Genomic DNA, 18,359 nt, shown 5'->3' on the forward strand with positions numbered 1-18,359 from the left:
CCCGCCTGGCTGGCGCGGCCCATCTTCGCTGACGGCTCCCCACTTGATTACCTCTTCCTTTTTCCTCTTTTGAGAAATGAAAGCAGTTTTCGCCCTGTCCCACTGCCTCAGCTGTCAATTCTCTCCAGCCAGCAGGCGAGGACCCACACTTGGGCAGGTCTCCTAATGAGATGGGGGGGGGAAGGGGGCAGGGCATGGCCATTCAAGAAATAACAGCAGGGGGAGGGTGTAGCTCAGTGGTAGAGTGCATGCCTACCATGCATGAGGTCCTGGGTTCAATCCCCAGTACCTCCATTAAGTAAATAAGTAAACAAACAAATAAACCAACCTAATTACCCTCCCCCCTCAAAAGACCCCAAAACATTTTTAAAAAAAGAGAAGAAATAACAGTGGGTAACAGCGAGGTGGGGAAGATTCAACTCCCCACAGGCCTTGAGGCCCCAGATGGCGGGAGGCTCGACTCCCAGTGACCTTGAGCTGCATTATATGCTCCTTGTAATACATCAGCCTGGTAAATGGCACCTCCACCCAGTGACAGTCCCGAGGCTGACCATCAAAGGTCAAAGAGTGGGCAATGGCCCTGTTCCTGGGTATCCCAGCCACTTCCCCAGGGCAGCTGGAATGATCCTCCCACTTGTTAGTACATAATTAGTACATAACGTACCGAGCCCATAAAAACTAAAAACCCTGCCCTCGTGGCTGCTCTCCCTTCTGAGTGAGATGCACACACTCTGCCTAAGGAGTGTGTGCCTACTGAGCACCCAACCCCACACCTTGTGGCCTTTCTCTTGCCTTCTGAGACAGCCTGCACTCTTGTCTATGGAGTTTGTATCTCTGAATAAATCTGCCTTTACTCAGCTGTGGCTCCCTCTTGAATTCTTTCCTGCATGAAGCCAGGGACCCACACTTGGCAGGACTCAACCGAGACCTGGGACATGGCCGTCCTCTCACCCCACATTCATTCTCCTGTGTCGTTTTAGGGGTCTCACTGTTGGCTAGTAGTGGTGTCCTCTTTTAAAAGTTCTTTTCCAGCCCAAGGAGTGAAAAATAGCTAAATTTTCTACTAAGATGAAGCAACATCTTAAGAAGAAGGAAAAGGAGAAGGGCTCCCAAGTCCATCCCAGAGCTGTTGACAGACCCAACCTGCACCTCACACCGAATCTTTGCATCTTGTCCTGAGTTCTGAACCCAGGGACCCTCTGTGTGCCCACAGCTTCCTCTGAGCCCATCCCTGGCCGACTGACTCCTGGGCTGAGGCTGGTGGGACAGGTGGCAGCCCCACAGAGCAAGCCCTCCTGGGACCCTGGCTTTCCACTGTGAACCAGGAGGGGAGGCCCGTGGAAGGGCCAGTGCCCACCCTGGCACCAGCTGGGCCCCAGGGAAGGTCTGGTTCTTTCTGAGAATCCAATGTTAAGCCCTCAGATTGGGGTGAGGGTGGAGGGCGTGGCCTCACACTTGAGCAGGCAGGTGAGCTTCTCTGGGAGTCAGGTGTGTACTTAGCACAGCGCCCCACCCAGTCCGGTGCCTGTGCCCTGGGGCTGCCAGCCGGTGTAGGGCAGCAGGTCTAGCCTGGGCCGCCCGCCACCTGCCCGCTGCCTGCCTTCCTGCAGGCCCCGCCAGCATGCTGTCTGCTCCGGGCAGCTTGCAGAGGTAAGGGTGGTGGGGGCGCTGGGTCAGCGCAGGCAGGCAAAGCACTTCTTTAATCCTGGGATGTCGAGAACCTGGCGGAAAGAGTCATTCTGGGGATGTCTTTAAAAGGAACTTGCTGTGGATTTGGGGATATTCCCTACCAGCACTTCCCTGAATTCACCCTCCTTGGGCTTCCTTTCAGACAGCGAGAACACTTCCTGGTCCTTCCAGGCCCGGGTCTCTTTGGTCTTGGGGGTTGGGGTGGCGTGTGGGCTGGGCCGAGGAGGAGGAGGAGGAAGGAGAAGGCGATTTGGTGTCTGGGCTTAAGGCCTGGGTGTGTGGCTGCTAAGGGCCGCGACCTGTTGGCCTCGGTCTTGTGGTCGCTGTCCTGTGGCCAGGTCCCTGTGTCCGCAGCAGTCCTGGGGTGCTTCCCAGCCTCGGCCGAGTCCCCAGCCCGAGCCCTGGACACTGCAGGGCCAGTTATCTGTGCATGCATTTTAGGATGTTGGCTGGGGGGCCTGAACCACTTAGATGGAGTTCCCCTCAAGGGGTCTGGGCGCCAGTTCCTGTCAGCTCTGGGTGATAAACAGTGCGGTTCACCCCTGTTACAGAGGGGGTTTCTCCACATGGTTGGGAGGGAAGGTGAGTGTGGTCTGGAAGTACCTTCATTTTACTTCCTTGGCTCACCCCACGTGCTTTTGGGAGATGCCAGGGACTCTAGGTGCCCTCCCTCCCCTCGACCCTTTGTCACCCTCCCTGCGGGCCGGGGGTTGCGCCTGACCAGCCCCTTTGAAGACATGACTCCCCTTTCTCCGGTGAAGGCAGGGGATCCCTGGAGGGCCGGCAGAGAAGGGAGACATGACAGCTGGGGCTGTCATCCATTATTGCTGGCTGCCCCAGCCTCCTGTTCACATGGCAGGCATGGCTTGCCCTGCAGAGAACTGGACGGGTTTGTGGTCAGTCCCGTAGATGGTTGTTAGGACACAAGGACAGGGCAGGGGCCACTCTGAGGGTCCCAGGCTCATGGGTTCAGCTCAAAGCCCTTGAAGGAAGGGAAGGGGCTTCTTGAGTCACTTCAGCTGCACAAAATCACTGTTCCCACAGCTCTAAACGGCACTGACCGTCCAGAACATTTTATTTGTTTTCCTCAAATTGTGGAAACATCTGGAGGCTCATCTTTTTGGTCCAGCACACTTGGCTTGTTGACCAGCAGAAGGCCCCTCAGCCCTGGGGACAGAGGGACCCCCACAGGCAGGCTCGGCCTGGAGTGGGGACAGAGAGGGGACAACCGTGGGCCAGCCAGAGGAGCTGCCTGGAGCAGAGGCTAGCCTTTCTCCGCCGGGTGGGACGAGGGGTCTCCGTGAGTCTCCTGGCTTGTGATGGATTAAGACACAAACCTTCTTCAGCTGCCTCAGGGTTTGGGGCCACCCCTGACTTGGGGGAACCCCCACCAGGCTTCTGTTGCTGCTGGGGACCCCAGACCAAAGCTGTAGAGTTGCTGACTCTATAGCAGCCATTGGAATGGGCACCCAAATATCCCCAAGTCCCTACTTTGGGACACTGGCTCCAGGCCTCCTGAAAACCTGCACATCTGGTTATTTGAAGTCAGCTCTGTTTCTGGGGACAAACATCCCCTGAAGTGCTGAGACCTGAGGAGGAGTGCCTGTGGGGGGCTGTGTGACCCTATAGGGGGCTGTGTGACCCTATGGGGGCTGTGTGACCCAGTGAGGAACTGTGTGGATCTGTGGGGGTGCTGTGTGACCCTTTGGGAGCTGTGTGACCCCGTGGTGGGCTGTGTGACCCTATGGGGGCTGTGTGACCCAGTGAGGAACTGTGTGGATCTGTGGGGGTGCTGTGTGACCCTATAGGGGGCTGTGTGACCCTATGGGGGGCTGTGTGACCCCGTGGGGAGCTGTGTGACCCAGTGAGGAACTGTGTGGATTTGTGGGGGTGCTGTGTGACCCTTTGGGAGCTGTGTGACCCCGTGGTGGGCTGTGTGTCCCTGTCAGGGGGCTGTGTGACACTGTGGAGAGCTGTGTGGATCCATGGGGATCTGTGTGAATCTGGCTCCAGGTCCTTGGGCCAGCTTTGGGCGGGCAGTGTGTATGGGAAGGGAAGGGAAGGGACAGAGCAGGGGGACCTGGCAACAGTCTGCTGTTGCACAACTCTGGTGGCCACGTGTGGGCTGGGTGGGGAGGCTGGAGAGCCCAGAGGGAGGGTGTGGAGCTCAGACAGAGAGCCCAGCTGGGATCACTGGGACAGAGTTAGCTCTGTCAGGAGTCACTAGTGCTCTTGGGAAAAGCCTAGCTTATGCCTGAAACATGTCCTCACACCTGACACTCTGTCCCCATGCGGTCAGTGCTGTGAGTAGTGGACAGGTGTCCACAGAGTCAGCTGGCTGAGCCAAGGTGTCCCTGGGGGCTGGAGCTGCTGGGGCAGGGCTCCAGGGCTCATGCTGGAGGAGGGCTGTGCTGCGGGGCTGTAGGACTGGGGACACTGGACCTCACAGCTTCCCTGTCCACGAGTGGACCAAGGAATCCACTGGCTGAAAGACACACCCCCAGAGACACTTGGGCCCATGCCTCCCAGAAAGCACTGTCCGCATGACTGTGCAGCTCTGTGGCCTGGCCATCCCAGCCAGTGGGGCTGACTGCCCTGTTTGAGGCCTGTCCTGGAGGTCCAAAGTCTGCGAGTCTGCATGCTCCCTGTGCTGGCCTTGTGGCCTGGCCCCTCCTGAGGGCCAGGTCGGGTCTGCCCCAGGGCCACTGTCCCAGCCAAAGAAGTTTCCCGGAATGCACCCTGCGAGGACTCTGCCAGTTGCCTTGTGTCGTTCCCCCATCATGGGTCCCTGGAGAGAAGGGCACCAGAATGCCAGTCTCACCTTTGCCTCTGTGGCAAAGGCAGTGACCACTGGCCCTGCCTGAGATACACCTGGTAGTGGCCCACCCTGAGGGGCCAGAGGGCAGGGCTGTGGCCCCACCAGCGTCATGTTGCCCCAGCAAGGCAGGGCAGATGGTGGGCACAGGAGGCTGCTGTCTGTGGGGTCTAGGGAAGCAGGACCTGATGTGGCCTCTTTCCTGGGGGCTCACTTGAGGCTCTGAGGCAGCCTGAGTCCCGGGGATCATGCTGGGAGCTCCGGGGAGCCCAGGACATGGGGGCCTGCCCGCCCATCCTCCCCATGTCCCCCAGATGCTGGGAGGCTGTGTCAGCACCACGTTTACACCCCTGTTGTGGCGGCTCTCCCCTTGGGCAGCTCCAGGCGCTTCAAGTCCTGAGTCTGGATGCTGTCACCTCAGGGCCAGAGGAGGGGCCCCATGCCTCCAGCTCACGGCAACCCGGGGTGCACTGGCACCTGGAAGACTTTGGTCAAGGTCAGTGGCCACGTGATGCTGTCCCAAAGGAGGGGGTTTGGGGGCTGCAGAAGGGATGGGGCCTTCAGGGCTGCAGATGAGGAGGGGCGAGCAGGCCAGGGGGAGAGGCGTCCAGCTGTGTGGTGCTGAGACGGGAGGGCCTGTCACTGAGGGGCCCCTGCCCGCCTGCTGGGCTCTGGGCTCCAGGAGCAGGTGGCTCAGTGTGGGAGGCTCAGGCTGAGGAGGGATGGGGGCCTGAGGTGTGGCCTCCTTCTCAGGGTGAGAAGTCAAGGGTCTGGCATGGTCTGGGGGCCATCAGTCAGCACGAAGGGGGCTCACCGATGCGCGGACTCCTCCCCACAGCAGAGCACGCATGGTCCCCGTTGTGAGGCTGACAAGAGGCTGTGGACCTTTTTAAAAAGATTTACACACATCTCACAGGTGCAGAGGAAGATTTCGCAGTTCCAGGTTTCGAGTCAACGCTCCGTGAAAAAGGAAGGAAGAGAGTCCTTTTTCTTCTCTGCATCAAGGAGAATGAAACTTGTCTTTAAGACGTTTGTGTTTGTCCTGGCACAGACACGGCCAGCTGGTGCTGGAGGCGGGCAGGCAGGCGGGCAGGCGGGGGCTCCGGGTGGAGGTTTCCATGTCCCCCCAGAGGGAGGGGCTGTGGGGCAGGGGCAGGTGGCCTGCCCACATTCCACACTCTCTTCTCCTCCATGTTTAGTCCAGTCTGCTTACTGTTTCTACCCGGTGTCCAGGCCACATTTACTGTCTCTGTTCCAGCCCAGGGCAGCCCAGCCGCCTGTTTATCAGAGCCTCTTCTTTTGGTTCTGCTTTGTCCTGTCCTATGCTTACTCTGCTCTAGTCTATGAGTCTTGGCTGCAACCCTTGGCACTGATGGTGCGATCCCCTGAATTGACTTCATAGAAAATGCGGTGCAGCCCAGAGTTGAGAAAACACCACCCTAGGCTGTTGGGCCCAGAACAGTGGTGTTTGGGGGAAGGATTCAGAGGTCCCTGTTGGGTAGCAGGGACGTGGCCACCCTGGGCTCCCCTTGCATCAGCAACCTTGTAACAGCCCCCCAGAGATCCAGCCACGGGAAGAGATGTGTGCTGTTTATCAGGGTTCAGCAAGTATCTTGCCTGGCACAGCCCCCAGTGGCTGCATTCAGCTGGGCAGTTGTGGGGCTGGAAGGCCCTAGACGGCCTCTTGATCACTGGCCTCCACCCACCTGACCACACTGACAGCCCCGAGGAGACCTTGGGCAGCCCTGGGGGAACACCTGGCTCTGGCACCTCCCTGCCCTTTTCCAGTGGCTGAGCCAGGGAGGACGCAGCCTTTCCAGCCAAGTGCTTGTCTGTAGGAAGGGAGCCCTGGGTAACTGTTCGGTCTTATCCTCGGCCCTTGCTAACTAAATGCTCCCACGGCACCCACTCCCAGGCTTGTCCCCATGACCTTCAGGCCACTTGGGGCTCAACAAGAATAAGTTGAAGGGACGATGGGTGGATGAACAGGCAGTGACCACTGTGGGGGTGGCTTTATCTGACGACTTTGTTCCTACACAGGAGCCCTGTGCTGGGCCCTGGATCAGCCGAGGGAGAACTTGTTCTCAAAAACCCTATTTGGGTCCAGAGAGAGGCAGGTGGCCAGGTGTGGTGCTGGATACTTTGGGGGTGACTTGTAAGGCCCTGAGATTAGGTTTAGGATTGTTTTCTAGGTTTTGGCTAAAATTGACCAGTGAATGGTGGTCAGACATTTGATTCCATGCCCACCTGCAGCCCCACTGAGGTGCCTAGACAGCTGGTCAGATGGAATTGCAGGGGTGAGGGTGTAATCCTGGCAATAAAAAGGCCATTTTCATAAAAACCCCAGTGAGTGTCCCTCATAGTAAACAAGCCACCAAAACAACAATTTCCCTGAGTTGGAGATGGGATGTCCTGAGACTGTTTATTACCCATAATTTTAGATCTTTATCCAGATGCTTAGGAATTCTCCCTGAAGGGTCCCACCTGGGGACACTCAGCGGTCAGCAGGCTGCTCACCAAGGCCTGGGCCTCGGGGGCCAGTGGCCTTGAGCTCTCCCCACTAGATGCCACCAGAAGGGGAGCAGAGCTGTGTCCAGGAGACCCCATCAGCCTGGCCACCCCAGGAAACCAGCCCCGTTCCTGAAGAGGGCCGGGGCCACCACGGGGATGCGGCCCAGAGCCCCCACCCTTGGGTTCCAGATACAGGGAGTTTGAGGTTCTTGAGTGTTTAACTGCTGAGTGATGCAGGCCAGCCCCAACGAAAGGGGAAACTGATGGAGAACCCTTTGTCTGTACGGCCAGGTCCTTGGGAATTGTACAAGGTCTTTCTGGCCAACAGCACTCGAGGCAAGGTTACGTGGTTTATAATTTTCAGCTGTGTTTAATTACTTTTTCCATAATTATTGGCTTTCAAAAAACTTTTAGCAGCTGAACCCTTTAAAAATATTTTTCTAATTACTTTTTAACTTTTAAAAAGTGCTGTGCTGAAGTGTCATTCACACACCAAATAGTTCCCTCAAAGTTGTGCCACCACTGGGCTCGCCTTAAGGAAGGGATGTCTGTGAGTAACCTCCGTGTGTGGGGCAGATGCAGGAGGCTGAGGGCCCCTGGGCACCCATCTCTCCACTGCCCAGAACACACTGCCCATGTGCATCCCGGAAGTGGCTCCCTGCCGGTCCCCGAGGTCCACTAAGTGTGTTGGCCCTGCTGGGCTGACCACCCGCCAGTCCAGCACCCATGACCCTGCTGACCTCATGGGTCTTGGGACTGAAGGGTCTTTTGCAAAGGAAGAGACTCTCTTTATGTAGTTATTACTATTATTTTAAATTCAAGTATTGTCAGTTACAACGTGTCCGTTTCTGGTGTACAGAAGAGCCTCTCTTTAGAAAGGAGGGATTTCTCTGAAGACTTTGTTGTTCCCGGACAGCTGTGGAGAACTTGTTGCCTTAAGGCCAAAGGGTTGTTGTAAATGTTAAAGCAGAAATTCTGAACAGGTGGCCAGCTTGTGCTGGAAGTTGTTAAACAACTCTGAAGGGGCAGGTAAAACGTGCCGCATTTGCGGAAGGGTTTTATGTGGCGGAACAGAGCGAGGCCTGGGTGAGATGGAGGGGTAAGGTCAGCCAAGCCTCATCCAGCAGGAGTTAAACGCTAACTACAGGAGGTCATAAAACCACCGTGGCCATGGTGCTCAGGTCCCAGGGGACACCGAGCTGCCTTCCCCAGGAGGGCCTCGTGAGTTCGGCAGAAGTGGCTTGACTGTAGCCCAGGAGCCCCGTGACCCCAGGACCACAGTGTGCACCTCTCTGTGGTTTGGGATTGGTTGTCCCTTCTACCCTGGTGTAGGCGACCAGGCCCCCGGAACCCCGCCCTCAGCCGGGACTGCTTCCTGTGCTGGCCATACCGTCTCCCTCTGTCTTTGCTGCTGCCCCCTGCCCCCCACCTGCAGCCCCCGGGGCAGCCAGCTAATTCAGACTGACTCGGGCAACCCTGCCCAACAGCCCCACCCTGGGTGTAAGCACGTCTGATGAGCTCCAGTCCACCGTGGTTCTAGTGCTCACTAGGGCTCAGCCAGTCTGTCTTCTGGCTCCTGGGAGTCTCTCTGAGGTGGATCCTGGGCTCTTTCCTTAGAAGAACAGGAGGGACCATTAAGGAGAGAATTACTTGTACCATGAAGGTGAGGTGGGGTGGGAAAAGCTTGCATAATGTCTGTATGACCTGGAAATGCAGATGGTGTAGGAGCTAAAACAGGTGGAGAGAGGGGACAGTGTGTGCCGACAAACGGCTTAACCTCGAGGGTATGCGTGTGAGGCATGGATGAAGCGAATGAGTGATGGTGGGGTGTTGTGGTTCTCCCGCGGGTGTCTTTGAGCTCACAGTCCTGTGGAAGGGAGGGGACAAAATGCAGTTGGAAGAGGTTCAATGAACAGCTGTAGCCTTGTATCGGAGCTGGGCGAGTGGGTGTGAACTCACGGGGATTTCCGTGTGCAGTTCCCAGCTCTGTTGACTGAGAAGGCCCAGAAACTATGACCTTCCCAGAGCAGCGAGCACCCCTAGACCCCAGGTTATGGTCCCTAAAGACCATCTCCTACCAGTAGGACCCAGGGCTTCTTGGAGATGTGGCTGGTCCCAGGCTGGCAAGTGTACAGGATGGGCTTGGAACACCCTGTCACACCAGACAGTAGGGACACCACCAAGAATTCCAGAATTTGGCCACAGGTGGGGCATAAAGTGGCGGAAGTGTCTGGATACAATGTACATGATACAAACAAACAGGCTTTCTGCTCCAGCGATAAGCACCAAGAAATGGCATGTGAATAAATACTTCATTTACTATGGCAACAAAAACTAGCAGATTGAAACAGATAGGAGAGGCACAGGACCTGTGTGTAAGGAAGACGACAAAATCGTGTCGAGCACTCTGACGCCCACAGTCTGACTGAAGAGAGTGCAGACCCCGGGCTTAGCGACCTGGTGCCTCCCAAGGGAAGGCCCCATTGTAACAAAGTCCTGTCTCCCCAGCTCTGCACAGCACACACTCTGGGTTTCTGGTGTGCACTTGAGTTCCCCTCCCTCGATGCTGCTGCTCTGTCCTGACCTGCTTCTTCCACTGGAAGTGTTCTGTGGGATGTGTCTTGGCTCTCCACGGCTGCTGGGTCTCCCACCCAGAGTGCGGGGGGTGAGGACCTGCTGCTTGCTTTGGGCTCGTGGCCAGGGGGCCAGAGGGGTCTGAGGGGGCAGGCTGCACCCTCCTACCCCTACCCAGGCAGGGCATGAACAGCCATTTTCTGCTTAGCAGTGGCCAATGTGAATCCACTTCTAAGTTTCAGTTTCGAGACAGTTTAGAGAGGTTCACTGAGGCCTGACTGTGGTCTCCCTGCTATCCGAGCATCACCCGCAACCCCAACAGAGGCACCAGGCTCTGCCTTTTCCTTCTCCCTCGTGCCTGTCCTTGGCTAGAATTCCTCTTCCTCCATTTGCCTGTCACACTCCTATGCACACTGTAAAGCCCTATGTAGAAGCCCCAGTCCAGTCGGGAAGCTCATTCCTGTGTCCACTGCAGATGCTAAGCTCTTTGAATCCAGGTGGGGCATCCGGTCCTCTCACACCTGTGACTTGACCTGCTGCGCTGAGAGGCTGTGAACCCATGTGGTGTAGCCCCCCTCCTCCTCTCCAGCCCCCACCATGCCCTCTGTTCCCCTGCCAGAGGCCTTCTTGATACCAGCTTCCCCTCTGCGTGCTGGAGCTGAGGGCTGGCTGCCCTGCCTGGCAGAGCCCGTGCGGAGACTCAGGCCCCAGACTTAGTTTCCAAGGGATCCCTCTCTCGTCCCTTCTCCTTCTCCTTTTGCAACATGGGAAAGTCTGAGGCTCACCCTCTGACTTCAGATCTGCCTAGAGAGCAGCTGGGAGCAGCTGGGTGGGGAAGGTGTTTTGGTGAGAAGGCTGTGAACCTTGGAACTGACCTGGGAAGGACAGTTGTGAAACCTTCCCAGGCGTGTCCGGGAACAGGAGATTGGCACCTGCCTGTCCTGGTGATGCCTGGTGACAGGGGCCTGGGCTGGGTGGCTTCTCCCAGGGTCACCTCTCAGAATCCAAGCTTCATGTTGTTATCGGCAGAGTCAAGGTGAAGACGTGCAGGTCTGTGTGGGTGCCTCCTGTCTCCAAGAACTCAAGATGGGGAACTAACAGTGTGAATCAGTTTCCCTCTGAGTCATCAGTGCCACCTGTTGGTTGGATGGTGCGGCAGCGCAGGGCGTGGTGGGGGCAGGGAAGTGCAGAGGAGGCCGCAGGCTGTCTCAGGCAGAGGAAGACCCTGCCTCCCCGTCTGCAGGTGACAGGTGAGACTTGCAGGGGTAGTGCTGCCCCTCCCGAGTGAGGGGGTCTGGGTAGGTCTTCGCCCAGCAGCCACACAGCTGGTCTGCTCACTGGGAAATCAGGGCCAAGTACCCCGATGCAGATCGGTGCCCTTAGTGTACCTGGGCCACAGCAGGTGTTTATCAGTCAAATGCCAGGAGAACAGCTGCGGCCCTGAGGACGCTGGCTTTTCCAAAGCTCTGCAGCAGGCCCACAGGTGGTGAGCTGAGTCAGGTGGCACCGTGCTGCAGGTGGCTATGTCTGGGGCCAGCTAGCTTGTGATTCTTTGTGCAGAATCCAACATTGGGAAGTGCCTGCAGCCTGGGCACTGGGACCAAAGGGAGGCCTGACTTCTGGGTAGATCTGGGCTGTGAGGAACCCCTTGCTGCTGGCTGGGCCACCTGGGTCCTGGGCAACCAGTCAGGCCACATCTGAGATGGCCCTGTATTTCCTTCAGAGACGTGTCTGCCTCCACGGGCAAGCCCAGCTTGGGTCCAGGCTGCAGACCACCATTCTCATAGATTTGCATAAATATAGCTGAGGCCAACATCCACCACCTTCTCTCTGTGTCCTCCGCCCCCGCCCCACCTCAGAGGCTGTAAACACTAAACAGTGCTTTCTCAGCACCCTCTTGCAGCTACGGGTGACCATGTAACCTATTCTGACCAACAAGATGGAAGTGGACTTTTGCTAGAGTCTTCTAAAAGTCTCTTGGGTGCTTCATGTCTTGATGTCTGGAGCTTGGCAGCCATCTTGTGACTATGAGGCAACAAGTTTGGTGAGGGAGAGATGCCAATAACCTCAGTGGGGTGGGGCTGAGTCTGCCAGAACCAGCAGCTTCCCTCTCCAAACTTCTGGATTGGTGAGGAAAATCCACTGTTGTTTCTGATTAGGCCTGTGCTATGCATTTTTATGCTGATGTGCAAATGGGTGCCCTGCCCCAGCAACTCCCTGAGCTGCAGACTCCTCTTCCAGCCACTGCCTGGTCTCTCTTGAGGGGGTCTCAGGACAGTTCACACTCAACAGATTTGCTGCACCCACATCCAAACCTGTCTCGGCCCCTGCACCCCAAGCCAGCTCAAACTGGGAAGTCTGCAGTAGGGGAGGGAACTGGGGAGGGGACCGCTCTGGACCCTGGGTGAGGGCAGAGGCCCTGAGGCTGGAGGGTGCTAGGGGGAGGAGGCGGGTGGGGAGGGAGCTGCTGGGAAGACTTGCACTGTCCAGGGAGTGATGGGGAGGGTTTTAGCAGAGGAGACTTTTAAATTCAGGAGTTTAATCAAGGGTTTAATCAACCATGTTGGGCTTTCTCATAAGAGGGTCATTTGGGCTGCTGAGGGCGAGTGGACCACAGGGGCAGGGACACACGTGAGGAGGACCGGGCGGCTGTGGGCCAGGAGTGGAGAAGAAGGTGAGCAGATGTGGGTCAAGATAGACGATAGGCAGATGGACACTTTGTGGGGCCATGAGGCCAGAGCAGGTGGAAGGTGCTGTGTCTGCTGCAAGGGGTGGGTTTTGGGGCCTGTGGGGAACCATGGTCTGGACCTTGGCAATGGCAATGCCTTTGGACCCCCTGTGGGGATTTGGGGCAGCCCAGGTAGGGGATGTAAATTCGGGGCGGCCTGCACATGGGTGACATTTATGGCCAAGACTGCCTGGGGCTTCCTCTTCCTTTCCCAGGCCCACACCCCACAGTCCAAAGCGGCCCTCAGGGTAGAGAGGGGCAGGGGGGCCCCTCATGGCCGATCCACTGCAGCTTCTTCATCTAGGGGATGGCAGGACATGGGGGGATCCCTATTTCACTGTGTGGGGCACCACTTGTCCCAGCCCTGCCTTTTCCCTGATCTGGTCTCAGCATCTCCCTTGGGTGTCCCAACCCAGAGACCATGGCCTGCACCCCACCTGCTAAGCTCCTGGCACCCAGGCAGGCCCTCCAAGGCTCCCCTCTGGGGGGCCCCTCCTCTCCCCTCCTTAGATGTGCCTGCCCCCGGGGTGGAGCTCAGGGGTCCCAGTCACAGCGCAGTCTCCCAGGGGCCCTGTTCAGGGAGTTGCAGGCTCATGCCACCCCAGGTTTCGTCCCCTCACTGCAGGGTGCCCACGGGCCAGTGCACAGCCGCTGTTGGAGACAAGCTGTTCCATGGATGATGGGGAGGTGGAGCGGGTAGGGGTGGGTGGCTCTGGCTCCTCCCGGGCCTCTGACTCGGGGGCTGAAGGGCTCCTCCTACCCACAGGTGCTTCCAGGCCATACTCCTCCTGGCCCTGACTGTGTTCCTGCTGGCCATCTTCCTGAATGTGGACATCAGGCTGCTCATGTCGTGAGTCCTGCATTGGGTGATCTGAGATCTGGGCTCTGCCCCCTCCCAGGGCAGCTGCAGGACCCCAGCCTGCCCACCTCCCAGTGGCACCCAGCACTGGCTGTGACTGTGGCGGGCCTCACATCCCTTCTGGGCACCAGACTCCCGTCTATAAGAGGAGGGCTGGGCCCTTCCTTGTGGTCACCCAGCCTCCTGGGGGCCTCCTGGTGACTCCCATGGCAATAAGCTGCCCAGGCCTCAGGGGAAGGCAACCTGAGGATGGGACCTGGGCCCAGGCTAGGTTGGGTAGAGTTGCTGTGTGCAGAGGGTGACTGGGTGCTGGGAGGCAGGGGTGGGGAGGTCCAGACCTCTGCACCCCTACTGGTTGGTGGTATGTCATTTGTGAAGCCCAGGGTCCCTATGGATGGCCACCCAGGCCCAGTGCTTTAGCCTGCTTGCTGGGAGGGTCCTGGACCCCAGGTAACCTCCCCTACCCCTGGTTGGATCTCCACAGAAGAAGAGGGAATGCCAAAGCCCCCTGGTATCTCTGCCTGTCCCCGAGGGTCCCTGGGGCTGGTGCAGGCCTCTGGACCCCATCCCTCACCATCCTGGGTCTCTCTTACCAGCCCTGTTTTGGGGCCCTGCATCAGGGTAGGGAGGGGGCCTGTTGCTCCAGGTTGGAGTCCACAGCTGGGTAGGCATCACTCTGGAGTGGACACCTGTGGTCAGATCTGCCAGTCTTGGCATGAAGGGTCAGCCAAGAAACGCTGGACATGTGGCCCCAGTTACAAGGCCAGAGCTATGCTGGGTGCCCTGGGAGACTCAGTCATGAGGCAGAAGGGGTGCCAGGGCCTGGGATCCCAGCCTGCAGTGTGTGTGTGGCAGCTGGTGCCCCATGGAGGCCGCAGTGGGTCTGTGCCAGTGTCCTCCAGGTTGCCAGGCTGGTGTATCCAGGTTAAGGGGAGCACAGTGGCTGGGCTGAGGTTGGGTGTCACCAGTTCAGGGAGTGGGGGTTGGGGGATCTTGGATTAGGGGAGCATGGTGATGGGAGAAGGTTTGAGGGCCCCAGGTTTGGGGGTTGCTGGGTTGGGATCTCTCCAGGTGGGGAAGTGCAGAAGGGGGCTCCCTCACTGATGGAGGCTGTGCTCTCCCCCCAGTTTCCTTGGGGACAAGGCTGAGGGGCCCCCCATCACCAACGTCATGTTCCTCAAGACACACAAGACAGCCAGCAGCACGGTGCTCAATATCCTCTTCCGCTTCGCCGAGACAAACAACCTGTCAGTGGCACTGCCCGTGGGCTCCCAGTTCCACCTGGGCTACCCCTGGCTCTTCCTGGCACGCTACGTGGAGGGTGTGGAGCCCAGCGGCCCCAAGCAGCACTTCAACATCATGTGCAACCACCTGCGGTTCAACCTGCCGGAGGTGCGGGAGGGGTGGGGCTCAGCCCCAGCTACCCACAGCCCCTGGGCTTTGTGGTGTGACTGTGGCACAGAGGGATGGTGGCTGGCATGCTGGAGACGCTGGGTCATGGGGTGTGTGCATGCAGGGACCTGGCTGCGGCCTCGCACGGTGGCTGGCAGGGGCCTCCGCACAGCCCGAAGTACCCCATCCCTGCTGCAGGTCGCAGGTGTCAGAGGCCTGCTGCTCTTGGAGTCAGAGGCCTGCTGCTCTCTCCCTCTTCTCTGGCTTCTTCCTGGTTCCCAAAACTGCCAGTTCTTCCCACCTTAGGACCTTTGCACGTGCTGTCTCCTTTGGTAGGGAGGCTCCTCATAGCTCCTTCTCTGGGTCATTCGGGTCTCAACTTAGAGGTCATCTCCTCCCAGGGGCTTCTCTGATCTCCCTTACAAAGGCTTAGCTTGGGTGAGTGGGGGAAGGGTGAGGGTGTTGGGGGGTGGGGCATGGCCTGGTTCAGGTGTTTTGGGATCACTCTGGACACCGGTGGAGAGTGTCAGGCAGGGGAGCAAGGTGGCCTGGACTGGCTGCAGGAAGGTGATGGGGCAAGGGCAGTGGGCAGGTTCAGGTGTCCTGCTGGGTGGCGGCTGGGGGAGAAGACACCACCTGCCTCCTTGGCCGCCCAGAAGGAGCCCAGAGAGTCACCAGTTCTTCTTGTCTTATTTCCAAACAGGTGCAGAAGGTCATGCCCAAAGACACCTTCTACTTTTCCATCCTCAGAAACCCCGTCTTCCAGCTGGAGTCTTCCTTCGTTTATTACAAAGACCACACCCCTGCCTTCAGGGGCGTCACGAGCCTGGAAGCCTTCCTGGCCTCCCCGTGGACCTACTACAACTGGAGCCTGGGCCTGAGCAACATCTACGCCAGGAACAACATGTGGTTCGACCTGGGGTTCGACAACAACGCGCCGGCCGAGGAGGGCTATGTCCGCGCGAGCCTCGCTGCCGTGGAGCAGCGCTTCCAGCTGGTTCTCATAGCCGAGCACTTCGACGAATCCATGGTGCTGCTGCGGCGCCTGCTGCGCTGGCGGCTGGACGACGTGGTCTCCTTCAGTCTCAATTCCCGCAGCCGGCGTACCGTCACCAGCCTGACGCCCGAGGGCCAGGAGCGCGCGCAGCGCTGGTGCGCCCTGGACTGGCGCCTCTACCAGCACTTCAACCGCACCTTCTGGGCCAAGGTGCACGCGGAGCTGGGCCTGCAGCGGCTGCGCGCAGAGGTGGAGCTGCTGCGGGTGCGGAGGCGTGAGCTCGAGGCTCTGTGCCTGCAGGACGGTGGGCCCAAGAACCAGTAGCAGATCACTGACCGCCTGCTGCGCCCCTACCAGTCGGGCAAGGCTGACATCCTGGGCTACAACCTCAGGCTGGGCCTGGACAATCAGACACTGCAGATGTGTCGGAGAATGGTCATGCCCGAGCTCTAGTACATGGCCCACCTGTACACCCTGCAGTTCCCGGAAAAGCCCCCGAAGAAGATCCCCTTCCTGGAGGAGTAGAGGAATGGTACCGGAGAGGGGACCCCATGTGTCTCTGGCCCCTCTCCTGTCATCCCTGGGAGGCCATGGGCACTGCCTCAGGCTCGGAGGAGGCTTCTTGGGGCATCTGGGAGACCCAGGCCCTGCCAGACCACTGCTCCTCAGGGTGCAGATGCCGGTTGCCTGTGAAGAGATCACCCATGATCCATCCTCTCAGAGGTGGCCTATTTGGTGGGGGTCCCCAAATCTTGGACAGTAGGCACACCCGTTCTGACGATGTGAACCTATTCATCAAAAAAAAAGTAGTCTTACCAGGTTGGAAATGAGGGTATTTGATTACATGTCATCAGAGGAACAGGAACCAGGGAATCCGGGGAGCTTGGGCAGCAGGGCCATGGATCCCTGAGGAGCTGAGAGTAGCTCCCCTGAGTTTGCCAGCCATGGGGACATGGCGCTGGTCACTGAGACACTGTTTCAGCACCTGCAGAGCACTTTGAAGTTGGGCCTGGGGAGCTGAGACAAAGGAAAGGATCTGGAATGTCCAGCTTCCCACCTCTGGCTGTATGAGGCTTGTTTCCAACCGAAGAACAGTTTTAGATTGAGAAATGTTAGATTGGCTTATGAGAGAAATGGTTTAGCCAGAGCACAGTGAGGGTCAGTGCTGTGGCTCTGTGTTGGGATAGCCTCCTCCCCATCCCCAAATGTCCAGTGAAGGAGAAAACTTGCAGGAGAGCTTGGATGGGCCACTGCACCCTTGGTTGCCATGGAGACCACGTTGGATGCAACCCCAGAGGAGGGCAGCTTCCAGGCACCCTCTTTGTCATTTGTGGTGGGGGCCTGAGGATGCCCTGCCTGGCAGGATGTGATCCCTGGCTGCTTGGGGGCCCAGCGTTTAGAGTGGGGTGCACACACCCAGCACCATGTGCCCTGTGCCCTAAGAAAAGTCGGGTGCCTGGAGCACCCAAGAAACAGAGCCACCCATGCTCACACACTCAGCCCAGAGGCTCAGCCTGGCCTGTCCACCTGGCACTGGGGGTCCCCTTCCTTCCATGTAGGGCCCTCCACCCTGAACCCCAGCAGCTGAGCCTGGGCACCTGGGCCAGGGGCTCTTGCTTCTCAGGGTAAGACGCGTCCAAACGTCTCAGGGGAATCAGCATTTCAAAGAAGGAGGAGCCTCACTTATGACAGAACAGGCAGCAGCTCCCCTGGACACCAATTTAATGGAGGGACTTTAAAAAGAATGACTTTTCTGTGAGATTAGAAGACATATTGCTGCCAATTTGAGAATAAAAGAGTATTTGGAAAAGGAAAACATGACTTCCCAAAGAAATGGAATAGAGACCGTGAAGAATGAACGGACACTGCAGAGCCAGGGTCAGCCAGGAGACCCTCCAGAGGGTCTGTCATCCTCCACCTGGAGGAAAATGCCAAGAAAGAAATTCCAAGGGAGAGTGGAGAAGGGAAATCAGATCCAGGGTGAGCCACCTGCGACTGACGGGAGTCTTGGCAGCAGAGTAAGGCTCATAGATAAGAACCTAGAGTCAAACAAAAAATGGGGGAAATTACCCCATTTTAAAGAAAGACTCAATCAGTGCCCTGAACGTTAGGCAGCTCCCCCAACTCCCAAAGAAAACAAGGCCCCCAACTCAGCCAACGTGGGCAGGCACGTGAATCCGGGATAAACAGAAGATGCTGCTGCTTCTTACTACAGAGAGCGGGCAGTCGGGGGAGAGGGCGGTGGCGTCAGACCACCACCAGCGCCAGCAATGCTGCGACCACTGACCGAGGCTGTGCTCAGCCGCACAGTAACCAAGAACATGAAATTACCTGGGGAATTCAGTGGCGTTTGCTTTTGCCTTTGAGGTTGGCAGGAATGTGAACTGGTACCACCTTTTTGGAGGGAAATTTGGGGGTATTTATCACCATGTAAAGCACACGTGATTTGTAACAGAACTTCAGAACGGGTTGTCTATCCAAAAAAGGAATGCTTAGAATGCTAAGTCCTACACAGCCAATAAAACTGGGAGAACAGAGTGTGTAAATCTCCTTTTGGAAGGGGCATCCCCACGCCTTTGTGTGGCTGGGGTTGGGGATGGTGAGCCGTGCTGCCGGTGACCAGGATGGAATGTGCTTGTCCCAGCTAGTTGTGCCTAGGGAGTTGGGGAAGCTGGGGAGGCAGACAGTCTGATTTTTCAAGAGAGGCTGGAAATACAAGTTTTTATGTGAAATCTCCATGTTTATAAAAGCTGGCATTTAGCTAAAACATTAAGACCTCCAAGCAGAGGGAACG

General features: G+C 57.7%; 1 protein-coding gene and 1 non-coding gene across 3 annotated transcripts; both read left to right on the plus strand.

The window, feature by feature from the left end:
* The first annotated feature begins 221 nt into the window (after positions 1 to 221).
* On the plus strand, positions 222 to 294 carry TRNAG-ACC (transfer RNA glycine (anticodon ACC)). Its single transcript has one exon. It is a non-coding gene; the product is annotated as a tRNA-Gly (tRNA).
* Positions 295 to 1,508: 1,214 nt separating this feature from the next.
* Positions 1,509 to 18,100, plus strand: GAL3ST2 (galactose-3-O-sulfotransferase 2). Of its 2 annotated transcripts, XM_074364769.1 has the most exons (5): positions 1,522 to 1,650; positions 4,883 to 5,000; positions 13,084 to 13,167; positions 14,304 to 14,568; positions 15,272 to 18,100. In XM_074364769.1, exons 3-5 carry the CDS (start codon positions 13,163 to 13,165, stop codon positions 15,887 to 15,889), a joined length of 888 nt encoding a protein of 295 aa, XP_074220870.1. In that variant the 5' UTR covers positions 1,522 to 1,650; positions 4,883 to 5,000; positions 13,084 to 13,162; the 3' UTR covers positions 15,890 to 18,100. The 2 variants fall into 2 exon arrangements, with proteins under 2 accessions (XP_010946496.2, XP_074220870.1); XM_010948194.3 differs by lacking the exon at positions 4,883 to 5,000 and having other exon boundaries at positions 1,509 to 1,650.
* Positions 18,101 to 18,359: the final 259 nt, after the last annotated feature.

The sequence above is a fragment of the Camelus bactrianus genome, chromosome 5, assembly GCF_048773025.1.
Source record: "Camelus bactrianus isolate YW-2024 breed Bactrian camel chromosome 5, ASM4877302v1, whole genome shotgun sequence".
NCBI lineage: Eukaryota > Metazoa > Chordata > Mammalia > Artiodactyla > Camelidae > Camelus > Camelus bactrianus.

Excerpts from the sequence above, each read along its gene's own strand:
- GAL3ST2 (XM_010948194.3), top strand. The coding sequence starts at position 1,622 with ATGCTGTCTGCTCCGGGCAGCTTGCAGAG. Across the intron at positions 13,168-14,303 it reads GACATCAGGCTGCTCATGTC|TTTCCTTGGGGACAAGGCTG; the intron begins GTGAGTCCTGCA and ends CTCTCCCCCCAG. Across the intron at positions 14,569-15,271 it reads TGCGGTTCAACCTGCCGGAG|GTGCAGAAGGTCATGCCCAA; the intron begins GTGCGGGAGGGG and ends ATTTCCAAACAG.